General features: G+C 37.5%; 1 protein-coding gene across 4 annotated transcripts in view; it reads left to right on the forward strand.

The window, feature by feature from the left end:
- Nucleotides 1-2,453: 2,453 nt before the first annotated feature.
- Nucleotides 2,454-13,766, forward strand: part of LOC135259630 (collagen alpha-6(VI) chain-like) — a 53,592-nt gene continuing 42,279 nt past the window's right edge. For all 4 annotated transcript variants that reach the window (XM_064344203.1, XM_064344220.1, XM_064344230.1 and 1 more), the window contains exon 1: nucleotides 2,454-2,574. In XM_064344203.1, the coding sequence (XP_064200273.1) occupies nucleotides 2,542-2,574 (33 nt within the window). In that variant the 5' untranslated portion in view covers nucleotides 2,454-2,541. The remainder of the gene's footprint in view (nucleotides 2,575-13,766) is intronic.

Consider the following 13,766-nt stretch of genomic DNA (forward strand, 5'->3'; position numbering starts at 1 on the left):
TAAATTTACATTTATACCAGTGACGTATTTTCAGGGTATGCACAATAGGCACAGCATATCACTGCCTTCACAGGCCTGAAGTCATTTCAGAGCAGAAAATAAACGCATGCTAAACACTGGATGTTACTGGTATGTAAATGACCAAAGAATGGTTACATGTATCTCCTGTTCCTACTCAGCTCACGTGTCCCTGATTTACAAAAATAAATCACTTTAAACCAACCTCATACAATGATATTTATACCTCCAGCTAAACACATAGAAAGTATTTTCTCAGCAGCGAGGCTGGATCTGGTTGAAGCTGTAGGAAATGTATTCTTTTCCAAACGTAATTATAAATAGCAATGATTGCGATCAGAGCCCTAGGGAGAGGACTGAAAGGATCCTCTTTGAAAATTAATCATTTATCCAATTTTTATAAAATATACACATTTTCAGGCACATTTGGAGTTGTACTTGCCATGGATTTGCCAGGCATTAATACTCCTTCAACAGCTACTTCCTCCTTGCTGGGGACCACTTCTTTGGAGATAATATAGATATTATCTAATAATATCAAACTCTGATGAAGGCTTTCCTCCCGCAATGCAAAAACATTTCAAACATTCAAGCCAAGCTTGAGATAGCTGGCCAAAACTTCCCTTACATTTGCCAGAGGGAGCGTCACCTTAGGTCCCTTAGGTTGGCTGTAGCTTGAGCCAAAAACCTGCCACGGAAGCATAGTCTCTGATTTATTTATTTTTGACTGCCTGCTTGCAAACTAAACCCTTCTACAGTCCATTAACATTCCAAAGGCCAGAGAGGTGCATGCCCAGGGTCAGCTCTGACTCTCATTGCAGCAGAACGCCATCCAGCTGAGGCCAAAGGAGGATGAAAGGGATGGTCAAAGAACAGTAGCCACATGGCTACATATATTCAGATCTGATTGATATCTGGAATTCCTAAGGGAATTGTGTAAATTTTTTTGTTACTAGGGCTTAATATTACTTTCCAGGTACTTGTATGCCACTATTTCACTTTATATATTTATTTTAATCAAGCATGGCACTTTATACTGCAGTAAGTCACCGGAGATAATGGTATCGAACCAATGCATAAATCATACTCATAGGTATACACTTCAGGATAACGAATACTTAAATATTCGATTATTTGTATTATAAGAAAACAGTTTTTTCATCTTTACGATTTTACAACAAAATATCAACATTACGTGCAGGGGATGACCCTCATAAATTTGTTACCGAGACAGCTCTCATGCATGTGCTAAATTTAAAGCATGTGTTCAAACGAGAAAAAGGTAGAGAGGACACATTTCCCATATTTGAAAAGACATTTAGAAGCAAAAGGATTACAGAATACTAAGGGTGACTGGAGCAGTTGTGTTATCATATAGTAGCAACGGTTCCATCTCTAAACCAGCCTTACATTTGTAACGTAAAATTGCCACTACCCACACATTCTTACATGTTTCTTTGAATTGATCCATCTTGCGATTGGTAATATATCGATGTACAAACAATCCACGAGCCTATCTTAAACATGATTGCTTCACAAATTACTATTACCACTGCTATAAATAATAATAATAATAATAATAATTATTATTATTATTATTATAATGCACTGTGTACCCTACAAACACTCTGTTGACTCATAATTCAAAAGGACATACAAATGTGTGAAGTGTACTGATTTTATACTTTTTGCCGCATGACCTACGTAAAATGAATCCATAAAATACTTGCCCAACACTTGGGAGCCAATCTGCGATTTTACCAGTGATGGAATCCTTACGTATTGATGTTGCACAGTTATGCCGCAGCTGACCTAGTGCTTGAAAACTACCGCTCATTTCAGTGGGTCTGAGTGTTCTTGGAAAAAGAAGAAAAAAAAACCGCGCTTTTCCAGCTTTGCCTGCGGGTAACCGAAAGCAGATGTACTATGTCGGGATTGGGTCTGTGTTAAGAGGACATCTGTGAAATGTTAGAAAATGGTAATAAAATGATGATTTCGGAAAGATAATTTGCGCATTGAATATAGATATATCACGAATGAAATCATATTTATCATTCACTGCCATCCCACTGTACATGCACCTGACGTTATTATTAATATCAACTCGATGTATTTGGGGGGATTTTACAAGGATAGACTGAATAAGTCTGTCCCTGTAAAATAATCAGTAAGAAATCAGTAAGAAATAATCAGTAAGAAATAATCAGTCTGTCCCTGTAAAATAATCAGTAAGAAATCAGTAAGAAATAATCAGTAAGCAAAATGATAATATTAGAAACAACAATGTTGTCATAAGCCGTTGGTTTAATATAAGAAAAAAACAGGTTGCTTTTCGATTTTAACTTAGAAATTGCTTATAGTAATTGGTAGAGGTAGCCTACCATTGTTCGACATTCCAGTGAAAACGGCTTTAACCCCACCCCTCTCCAACATCAGATCATTTAGTAAACTTGCACCGTGTTTGGGGCGTGGGATGGAGGAGTGGCAGGGCAGCTGCAACAGAAGATTCGGCGTCTGATCTCTATGAAGAGTCCTTCAAGCGCCCGCCAGCATAACGTAAGTATTAACAATTTACGCACGCCGCTTTTTTGCCGTTTGAAACAATATAGTTCTAATTCTATCATAAGTATGCACAACCTTATAGAGAACAACACATTTACCTTTGTTTTAGTGGTTCCGTGCATGTCCATTCGAAGCTTTATGTATGGATATATAGTCTGTTTGAGAAGAAAAATGGAAGTTAGGAGATGCGTTGCACACGATTATTTTCGAGTTACTAACTGCTATCTATTGTAAATCGTTACGTTTTTATGTTTAGAACTGTCACTCATTGTTCCTAGTACAGTCTCTTGAATGTTTCCCCTCAAAAACCACAGTAAATATGAAGAATGCTGGCATGGGATTTGTCATCAGAGTGAAAAGTTGACAGAGATTTGCCGTTGGATGTCAATGTGTCTGAGAGGCATTGTATTGCTGTGGTCCTTCAGCACATGGTATATCTAATCCTAATTGGTGCAAAGCATTCAATAGTAAGTTAACCATTGTAAGGATGATTATGAAATTATATGAAATTAGGTTTTTTGTATTGGCTAGCAGTTGTTTATTATGTTTTTGACTTTGGAACTATCAGTTACAGTACACATCTCTATGAATGGAATCTTGAAAATTATGCAGAAAGTTGGACAACATCTATTGAATCTCTTCTATACTGTTTCTGGAAATCTCTTATTAGTTGCAAATGAGTTGGAAGCAGTTTACAGAATTAGGCATGCCCGGCTTAAATAGGTATTGAGGAAAGCTTTGTAGGGATATTGTGAAAACTTCCTTGGGCTTTTTAAATTACATTTTGTTAGAATATAGATGAAAGACTTGTGGACTGGTGGTTCTGTCAATTCGCATACGCTAACATATTCCCTTGCTTATACACTCACTGGGAACTATTGTAACTTTTAAGAGGAGGTTCAATTTTGCTGCCGAGACAGTTAATATTTTGTGTTAGGGCACTTTATTTATTCATTTATATTGTGTTAGCAATTGTATTAATTTATTTATTTTTGCTTTGACCGTGTCTCCAGATGAAAATGAAATCTGTATGGCACTTCTCATGTCAAGTTGTACCAGTGACAGAGAGAATGAACAGAATGCTAAAGGAACCCAAACTAAAACTATTTTTGCAGTAATGGTGCCAGTTGCTATCAGAATGAGTTGCATGTGATTATATTATTATAAGGAGAATAATATAATCACATACAAATTCTAATCATAAGTTAAGGCCTTTAAAGTCACTGGTGCCTGATATATAAAATTATCTATTGTGTTTATGAATAGAGCATAAACTGCACTATTTATAACACAATGATTTTCATCCATTTTAATTAAAGTAAGTTGGCCTAACTGTTAACCATTACTGTTACTATAACAGTAATGTCGAGGCAACCTATCTGTGGTACAGTTTCTCCCTCCTGGTCTTCTAGATTTCTCTTTTTAAAGTATAATTTTTTATACTTATCTCTGTCAAAAGTGAAAGTTTAATCTTAGTTAGCTGGGTGAAAGCGGATGCTTGCTAAGTGCTAGCTAGCCTTAATCCAAATAACGTTGATATCTTTGCAGTCTTGGTTAGGGCAGAGGAGACTTTTTTATTATTTGTTAAATTTACCATTTTTTAAAAACTTTAAATATTTTGTTACCTGGCACAGATACGGTCGCACATACTGTGCTTTGTATCCTCACCTTCAGGCACTGTCCTCCCTGATTTGCTTTACATATGCCAGCAATGAGAGGGAGGGGGAAGGGCCAGCTCATGCAGCGAAACGAGAGTCGGTTGTATGTCACTGACATTAAAAAAAAAAAAAAACGAATAAAAAAGTATAGTATAGTGTAGCAATAAGCAACTAAATAGCAAAAAAACAAAACAAAACAAACAAACAACAACAACAACAAAAAAAAAAAAAAAACAGCGGAAAAACAGGGGTGAGGGCGCATAGTTTTCAACAGTATGCATGAGTACGTGAGTACATGCACATGCACACTTTTGTTTCAGTCCATGACAGTGATACACAAATCTAGCCCTTGAGGCCTGTTCAAGGTTCGTACGGTCATGAAAAACCTGGAAAAGTCATTGAAATTTAAAATGCAATTTCCAGGCCCTGGAAAGGTTATGGAAAATAATATTTTTTGAAAAGTTTTGGAAAAGTAATGGAAATATAGCTAAAGTTGCATAAAATATAATTACTAATTAATCCAATCATAAAAATAGTATGTATAGTAATAAAACGTAAATTGGCACGTAACCTTTTTGGTGGTGTGAGAAGTTCTTTCGGTCTGGCTTAGTCTGTTTACAGGCACGCCCAACAGGCACGCTTATGCTAATGTAGCAGTTAGTAAACGTAGGCCCTACTGTGCCGACAATATGCCAGGGAAGTGCAGCTTCAATAATAGGGGGCTCGAAATTAACTTTTTAACTTGGTAGCACTGGTGCTCCCAACAAAAAGTTAGGAGCACCCACCAAAATGTAAGGAGCACCAACAATATATGCAATAGTTTTTTTATTGATAAAAAACGACAATATAACAGTACGGTTTACAAGTAACAGTTAAACTGTCACGCCTAAAATGTGTCGACTCTTCAAGGAATTGCATGTTATGCATTCAAACTACAAGGCGCTTCTCGTCACATTAATACCGCTAATTAAATCAACCGCCAGTAAACTGCATCGGAGAAATTAGCTGTTTCAACCGGGTCGCTACACAAAACATTACGTTAACGTTTCGAAAAAAAATGTTCACTTCAAGTTTTCAGCTTTCGATAACGCTAATAAATTGAACATAAACTTTTGTCTTCAGGTGACATTAGTTAACGCGTTAGCGCTCTGTGTCGCGTGACAGTGGAGTGATTGAAGGCTAATATTAACCAATTTAAAATCAGCATTAAAGGTAAGAATGTTAAGCTCACGATTGGTTAGAAGGGTCACCGTCAGCTCACAAGGCACATACTTACTGTACTAACTAGCGAATGTACAGAGAAAGAGACGTTCGACTGGAAAAAGAAAAAAGGGTCGCACCAGAACAATTATTTGCACTCGCACAAATGCTCCCAATTATATTTCGAGGTCGCACAGATTAAATTTCGGGAGCATATGCGACCAAAATGGTGGCAATTTCGAGCCCTGTTTGAGACATTGACAAAAATGTTAAACTATTCGAATTAAAATATGAGAGAATGTATCTAAGTGTGTCTGTCTGGTGTTTATTTGTTTTAGAGAGGCACCATATGTTTCGGATGCAGACCTAATTTTACTTAGTGTTACAATAAATCATATTAAATCGTCCCGCTGAGATAAAGTCATTTGTTTTGGTCATGGAAATTCAGTTAAAGGTTGTGGAGAAGTCATGGAAAAGTCATTGAAAATCATTGGTGAAAAAGTGTATGAATCCTGCCTGTTGTATTGCTGATTTTCCTACTTCTCCTCTGAAAAAAGACTGATTGAGCCCTGGGGTGCCAGATGAATTTAACCTCAGGCCAATCACATGCACTCATCATCGAATAACTGCTGTATAAGGTAGAAAACAGCAGTACTACTGCCCTTGAGAGCCCTATTTGATTATCCCTGGTCCATGATGTGCCCGACTAGTCACTTTTATTGGGGTTGATTTTATTTAGGCTACTTTCAGTGCAGAAAAATACCATTGGGTATTACCAGTTTTTGCAGATTTTTACATGGTAGCTGTCAGTCTGCTGAAATGGCACAGGATGTAGCAGCAATCGATTGGATCTACAGTTGTTACCAAACATTCCAAATCGATGTGAAATAATGAACAAATACAATTTCCTTTTAATTGAATAAATAGAAAGAAAATAAGTTCAAATGAACTAGACATGTCAAGAAATAGCAAAACAACCATCATTTATTATAGAATTGCTGTAATGTATTAATGATTTGACTTTCTGTATGAATCTGAAGAGTATATTAGTAGAAGAATGAGACAACTCTATGTATTTTTACTGCCTTTTTCCTGCCTAGTTCATGTTGTGTTAAACAATTTGTGGTGAGAAGTAAAAAAAAAGCAGTTTACACTGGGGTTTTGTTCAGCATATTCCAGCTGTCCTTAGTTTACACATACCTTATGGTTGAGTTTTCTAGCCCTGGCCCTAGTGTGTTGCTCTATGTTTTAGATTTTCATAAACATTGTTTTAATGAATGTTTCTTGAACACGCTGTTAATTTAATACTGATCTGGATTCAAAATCCCCTTGTGTTCCGCTATAATTCAATAATGAAATGTATTTTTGGTGTTTAATTTGGTGTCTCAAATTTATAAGCATAGATTTAGTGCATCCAGGGTAAAGATAAAATATTTGTGTACTGTGATATATGAAGGTTATGTTGCCCCCTTTCCTCAATACAAGGCTGTAGTATTTTATTGTAAATCAAAACAAATTTTAGGAATGTATGGCACAGACCTTTGTAAATTCTTAAATTTTAAGTTCTCTGCTATTGTACCACCATGTCCCTGCAGATGGGTGGCTTAGCATTTTTGTGCTTGTAGTAATATATGCAGTTTGCATGTTATGTGATTATTAATAAAGATGAATTTATAAAGAATTTAATACAATTGGGAATCACAATAACATTACATTCTGCTTCATTCAAATCCCCAACCTCAAAAGTCCTGTAGAATGTAAATAGGTTATTGTATGTGGATGGTGGATTTATAGCCCTTAAGGTCAATGAATGTATTTTGTATGTTTGTATGTAAGGTTATTCATGACAATAGTATTTTTAGCATGCCCCAGAGAGTAGAAATTAGCAGTTGTTTTGCTTGTGGTTTCCATGAATTTTAATGTATTGCAACTTGTGTGCTTATAGTGTTTAGCCTATAGTATCTACAAGTTTGACACTGAGTGAGAATGTAGAAGGTTGGCTTAGTTTTATAGATTTTTGGTTATTTGTCATAAAAATATGACCTGCACAAACTGTTCCGTATGAGTTCTTAGCTGAATGTGTCCCAAATGTTGTTCCTAATTTATTAGGTTTTGAAGTTTTTTGTACGTAACAGAACTTTTCAATAAATTTGAGAAAAGCTTCAGTATGAGCATGCTGATATTCAGAATGGATATCTTTCACATGTAGCTGCATAAGTAGGATCATTTCGATTCCAAAGAATGTGTGAGCGTGTTGCAATGCGAGTGGAAACTGAATGAAGTGTGTCCTCACTTATAAACAAGACAAGCTTTATTCTGAGGACAGCTGAGCGACTGCATATTCCCTGTGTATTGGTCATCTCTTTTAAAGTCCTGCTAAAGGGTCAGACCACACACACCAAGAGGAAGGGAGAATGCTGCTAATCCCCCACTCTTGCCTTGATAACCAAGGAGTCCAGAATCTGTTGATATTGGTGGTAACTTTGGTTTCCTGTTCATTTTATTTGTCTAGGTTAGACATTCAGGAAATGTGCCATTACTCAGAGCTGTTTAGAAGCACTGTCTGCAGCACTTGACAGCACTGAATAGCCTTCCCAGACCGAGCCTTGGTGTGTACGTTATTTGACAGCTCTGGATATACAGCGGTTTCTATGGGAGGGAGAATAAGGCCTTGGGTCCATATATCGACGCAGGTGTTGTGCGTGTAGAGTGTGATGTGAGCCACACAGAAACAACAAAACCAGCAAAACCAAAAATGACCATCCGGTGTCATGCTGGTAAATTAAGTTCCTGTTTGTGTTTCCTATTGAAGGTGCCCTTGCAAGTTTGGATAAGTGAGCAAGAGAGAGCTAGATTTAGAAAAACAAGCACGAAACCGCCCAGACCCATGGCCAACTGTACTAACTATATAGCTAGGTAGCTATGGTATGTGCTCACCTCTGTAACGTTATTTGTTGTCCTCCGTGTATCCATACATCTGTATCGGTGGTTGTAGCTGTGTGTCCTTAAGGTCCTACTCATGCGTGCAGGAGAGAATACGTACGCGCAAACTAGGTTAACGAAAGTAGGCGATCCGTATGCTCTAACTAGGTTAACATAGTTATGTTAACCTAGGCGCAATGCCTAGGCGCAATGCCTTCATCTGTCTGCATCTCCCAAAATCACCACTTCGAACAGCACAATATTTTTAAGCACAGCTTTATTGCCTAATGTTACTTTAGCTAACCCTAACATGTTTGCATTTTGCCTACTCCTACTAAATGAATCACCACCTGCGCATGCGTCCCGTTTCGCCTACTCCTACTAAACGAAGCACCACATGCGCATGTGTCATACTACATGTCCCTCTCAGATCATCTGTGAGTGAGTGTGTGAGTGAGTGAGTGAGTGAGTGAGTGACCACAATTTGCCACGCATACCCCATGGCGGCAGTTCCTGCGCGTCGTGGGAAAAATATTCTTTGACCTCCTTTCAGCTTTTCTTCCAAAGATGCTCTCTCCAAACACATGCACAGGTGCTGTTTGACATCTGAGTACTGGAGAGAGAGGATGTGTGTCACGTTCTATAATAAGTCACTATGGCATATATTTATATTTTATATTTCAAATAAATCGTAAAATTGATGTTTATGTCAAAAATGTTCATTTTAGGGTTTAATCTTTAATATCTTAAAAGCCAGTATCTTGGCTTTTAAATGTAAGATGACAGCACCAGAGTTTTGCATCATTTTGATGCTAGCTAACTTTAGCCAGCTTATTGTCACCAGTCACACAATCATGATTTTACTTGAGAAATGTTTTGCCTTTCATGGTTTGTTTGTCTTTATGTAAAATTCAGTGTCAAATATAGTTTTACAGGTTTTAAAAATAAGATGATAAGCCAGCACTGGAGTTTCTTTTGACTACTGCGTAAGACCATATCTACTGCTGTTTATCACCAGTCACACGTAGCAACTACTTTATGTCTTGGCTTTCATCATCTGTAGGTCTCAATGTGAAATTCAGTGTAAAATATAGTTCTGAAGCTTTTATAATGTAAGAGGACAATGTAATATAGGTGGTTTTCTTCTTTTGGTGGTCTATCTTTAGAACTAGCCATCTCTGCAGTAACGTTACCTTTGCTCTGCTATTATCTGTGTAGCCCTGCTCACCCTGTCTGCTGTGGCAGCACTGTGTGAACATGTAACTGGTTTGACAGGCAGGCAGACAAAGCAGAGAGCTGTCCTGATTGATTGTTACAGTTTTTTAAACGCGTTTCCAAAAACTATAGCTCAATTTCTCAAAACTCTACACACAAAGCACAGCAACAGTTAACATTTTGCCAAAACTACACAAATCTCTTGCAAAATGCATTCATGCATTCAAAACCATGTTCTCGCTTCTCAAAACTGACTTTTTCTATCAAAATGATTCACACAGGCCTCATATGAATAGGTCTTATTGAGCATTGATTTCAGACTGGTGCGATAAATTTAAAAACACAACCATCAAAATATGGTACATATGTTCTGGCCTCATGAGGTCATGTTACATATTCCAGTGTATAAAATTGTGTAAAAATTGCTTATTTTTTCTCCTTTTTTGAAGTTTTAGTTTTCTTTTCGAGGGGTCCCAAAACATGCTGCAATTTTACAGTAAATATAAAGGTTGTTGCCATGATACAATACAGTAAATATATCATCATATAAATAGTGCATCTGCTAGGTAAACCTAATTCTAATTCAGTACAATACAGCAAAGTGTGTGAACTGTTATCACTTGGAGTGTTGTTGTTATTGTGTATGATACAATGCACATTTACTGTATTGTCCTGCCAGTGAGGTCCAATTGGGCTGCACTCACAACCCAGGTTCCATCATGAGTCATATGAACATTGTTAGAAGTGTTTTTTCATTTTTCTTATCAGTGCAATTATGAGTTTTGCCAAAATAGATAACATTTGTGTCTTCTCAAAACTAGAACATGCTTAGACGTGTCAGTCTGGACAATGGATGTAATGATCTGTTATCATATATGAAATCAATGAACAAATTCAAAAATGTAACAAAGCAAATCTTTATTTGTTACTGTAAAATAAATCTTTGTTCAGCAGACTGCAAAAATAAAAATCGTAGTTTGTAGGCCTGCTGTAAAAAACAAAAAACAAATACGTGATCAACCAAAGTTGCACGTATTTCATTTGAAATATTAGCTTGTCTCCCTCTTTTTCGTCCACCTCGTCCACCTCGTACATGTACACCTCCTCCTCTACCTCTACCTGTCTGTGCTGCGTGTTGCCCCATTGTTGTCCAATACAATAGAGGTCGCCGGAGGTCTCTTTTATGCTCTGACAGATAATTGAAAAGTTTAGCCAATTGAGTTTGAGCAGGTGTGGCGTGAGTGAGACCAATTGGTACTTAGAGTTTGGCATTTGAAGGCCAGTGTTTTCCATGTGAACAAACAAGGCTTGATTATGAAAATTGTGCTAAATGATGAGATTTTGTGTGTAGAGTTGTGCAAAAATGTGATTTAGAATTGCTATTTGAGTGAAAACAAAGGAATTGTGCTTAGAGTTTTGCAGAAATAGTCTTTGTTGTTGACACGAGCTTCAAGTTTTCACCATCGTGTGCATAGTTCCAGTTTCAGTGTGTAAACATTTGAGAAAAACTAAGATTCAGGCATACTGAAATTTGGCTGATCTCAGAGCCAGGGGCAGTCAGAGATCAGTTTTTTTTCTTAGACCTTTTGATTGATTTAATTTAATTTATATCTGATGGGATGTGTTAATCAAATATTAACAAGAGTGTTCTACTACAATCTTGCATACTGCACATTTAATCTTCCTTGCTTTAGGCTTTAAGTGCATGGTAGCACCTTAACTGAAGACATGTCACCTATTAGCTCCAGCTCTGGCCATCTAGTGTTCAGTCTGGAGCCAAAGGTTGATCTACCCACATGCACCCTCACTACCACCACTCCCACCTCTAACCTCAAATATGCTAAAGCTTTTTAGCCCTAGCTGGGGTGAAGAAGGGCAATTTCCATTTCCATTTGAATCCTTGAACCTCTCTCTTTCACTATGTCCACAGCTTCATGCAATTTGATGATGTGGAATTTCCTCTCATTCAGCCCTACACAACCAGCGCAAGCAGAGCATCCTGTCAAAGAACAGAGGCAATGAAGCTGACTCTTGACCCCCTTACAAGAGAATCTGTTTACAGAATGTGTGGTTCTTTAGAGGCTAGTACCAGAAATAAACAAGTACTAGATACAGTTGCTGAGAGAGAAAATATTGAACCTCTCATAATTGAAAATGTAATTAACATTAAGCCCAAAGTCAGTTATAGTCCCAACAGAATTTAACATAAAGATAAGCCCTGCCACCCCAGGGAGCAGGTGGATAATTGTGTTTAATTTATTTTATGACGTGTTATAGATCTAAAGCTTTAGAGTATACATTTGGTAGCTCTTATCAGAGCTACTTCTCATTACGTTGATTGTTTTAAACAAACCAAGGACTGATTATTTTGCTGAAATAATAAATCAGTGGTAAAAATGTATTCAAGCAATTATTATAATTCTAAAATTCTATTCTGGATGCTGCACTGGGACATCAGATTTCTTAAGATCAAATCAATGCAGTATATCTCCCAAGGATGTACAGATCCATCTAAAACAGTGCCCTGACTGTGATTAAATGTACTAATGAAGCAAGTATGCAGAATTGCAGAATTCCTAAAGAGGGTATTGGCCTGATTCACACACAAAATTGTTGACTTTTATTTCCGTTATCGGTGGTGTTCACCCACTCGTTCTGTTGGACAAGTAGAAAGCACACTGAGCACTAAGCTGTTTGATGGAGACATGCCAGTAATGTTACTGTCCAGATTTTACAGCTGTAGCTACATTTAATTTCTATCCATTTAATGTGGTCCTGGGGTTCCTTTTGGTGACAAACAGATGAACTGCGATAATGGTAATCAATCATCCTGAGTGGTTTTTTTTCCTTTTAATGAACAAAAAAATGATGTTCACAAAATTGTTTCTAGTTGGCCAAGCACAATTCAAAGTACTGTGGGTTGACAGTTAAATACTGAGGTTTATATTACATGGAACTCATACATCAGCACAACCCGCCAAGCAATAACTCAAACTTGTAAGAAACAAATAGAAACCCTTTCTGTTTAAAATAGAGAGGGGAACAACATGCAGCCCTGGCTTTACTGGCATGAATTTGTCAAAATGAGAATATCCAGTGCTTTGCATGTTAGTTATTTGGATAGAAAAGGTTGAGCAGCCCTTACAAGTTTAACAATTTGACCACACCAATAGGATGCACAAGAGTTGCACATTTAGAAATGACCATAGACCTTATCTCAGTGAAATGCAGGATGGTTTATGCTGTTGCATGTTAATTGGAGACATGGACATTCAAAGAAGGGCAGCGTGGTGGTGCAGTGGGTAGCACTGTCGCCTCACAGCAAGAAGGGCCTTTCTGTGTGTTCTTCTCGTCTCCATGTGGGTTTCCTCCGGGTACTCTGGTGTCCTCCCACAGTCCAAAGACATGCAGGTAGGCTAATTGCAGACTCTAAATTGTGTATGTGAGTAAGTGGTGTGTGTGCCCTCTGATGGATTGGCGATCTCTGTAGCGGGTGTTCGTGCATCTCGCCCAGTGAATGCCAGGATGGGCTCCCACAACCAATCAACAATTGATCCCATATCCTTTTGAATTACAAATCTAGTTCTGTAACCATTATACTACACTGCCACCCCTATTCTCACGGTCTATAAGCATAATGCTGATCCAAAAAAAAAACTCTCTTGGTGGAGAGTTAGTGATCTTTGATGGAAATGACAAAAAGGGGATGTGTGTGGGTGCGCAGTTATACGTACAGTACTGTAAGCCCCTTCATTAGACACCGCTGTCTATAGGTTTACACACAATGAGGAGCCATAGGTAGCTATACAATGAGATATTAGTCGATTAGATTTCTTGCATCAACACAATTTCCCTTTATTATACAACAAAAAGAAATCACAGGGATTGGTTTAAATGCAACCATTCCAGAAAATGTGACCCAGCTAATATAGTTTGTTGGTTGGGTTAAGTTGGTTGGTTTAAGCATCAAATTACTCAAAAAAGCAGAAGCACCTTGCATGCTAATTTGACCAGTCCTCTGAATTGATATCCTGAATTATAAAAGTAACAACTTTAAAGACCGAAGTGTTAAATCAATGTTACAGATCTGAAGTGTATCATCTCTCATTCAATTGTCAAGCTATCAGCTGAAGTATAAAAAACTGAGCCTACTTCAGATTCGCAGTTTGTGGCTATGTGTCTGCGTAAAAC

This window comes from Anguilla rostrata, chromosome 1 (assembly GCF_018555375.3).
Source record: "Anguilla rostrata isolate EN2019 chromosome 1, ASM1855537v3, whole genome shotgun sequence".
In the NCBI taxonomy this organism is placed as follows: Eukaryota; Metazoa; Chordata; class Actinopteri; order Anguilliformes; family Anguillidae; genus Anguilla; species Anguilla rostrata.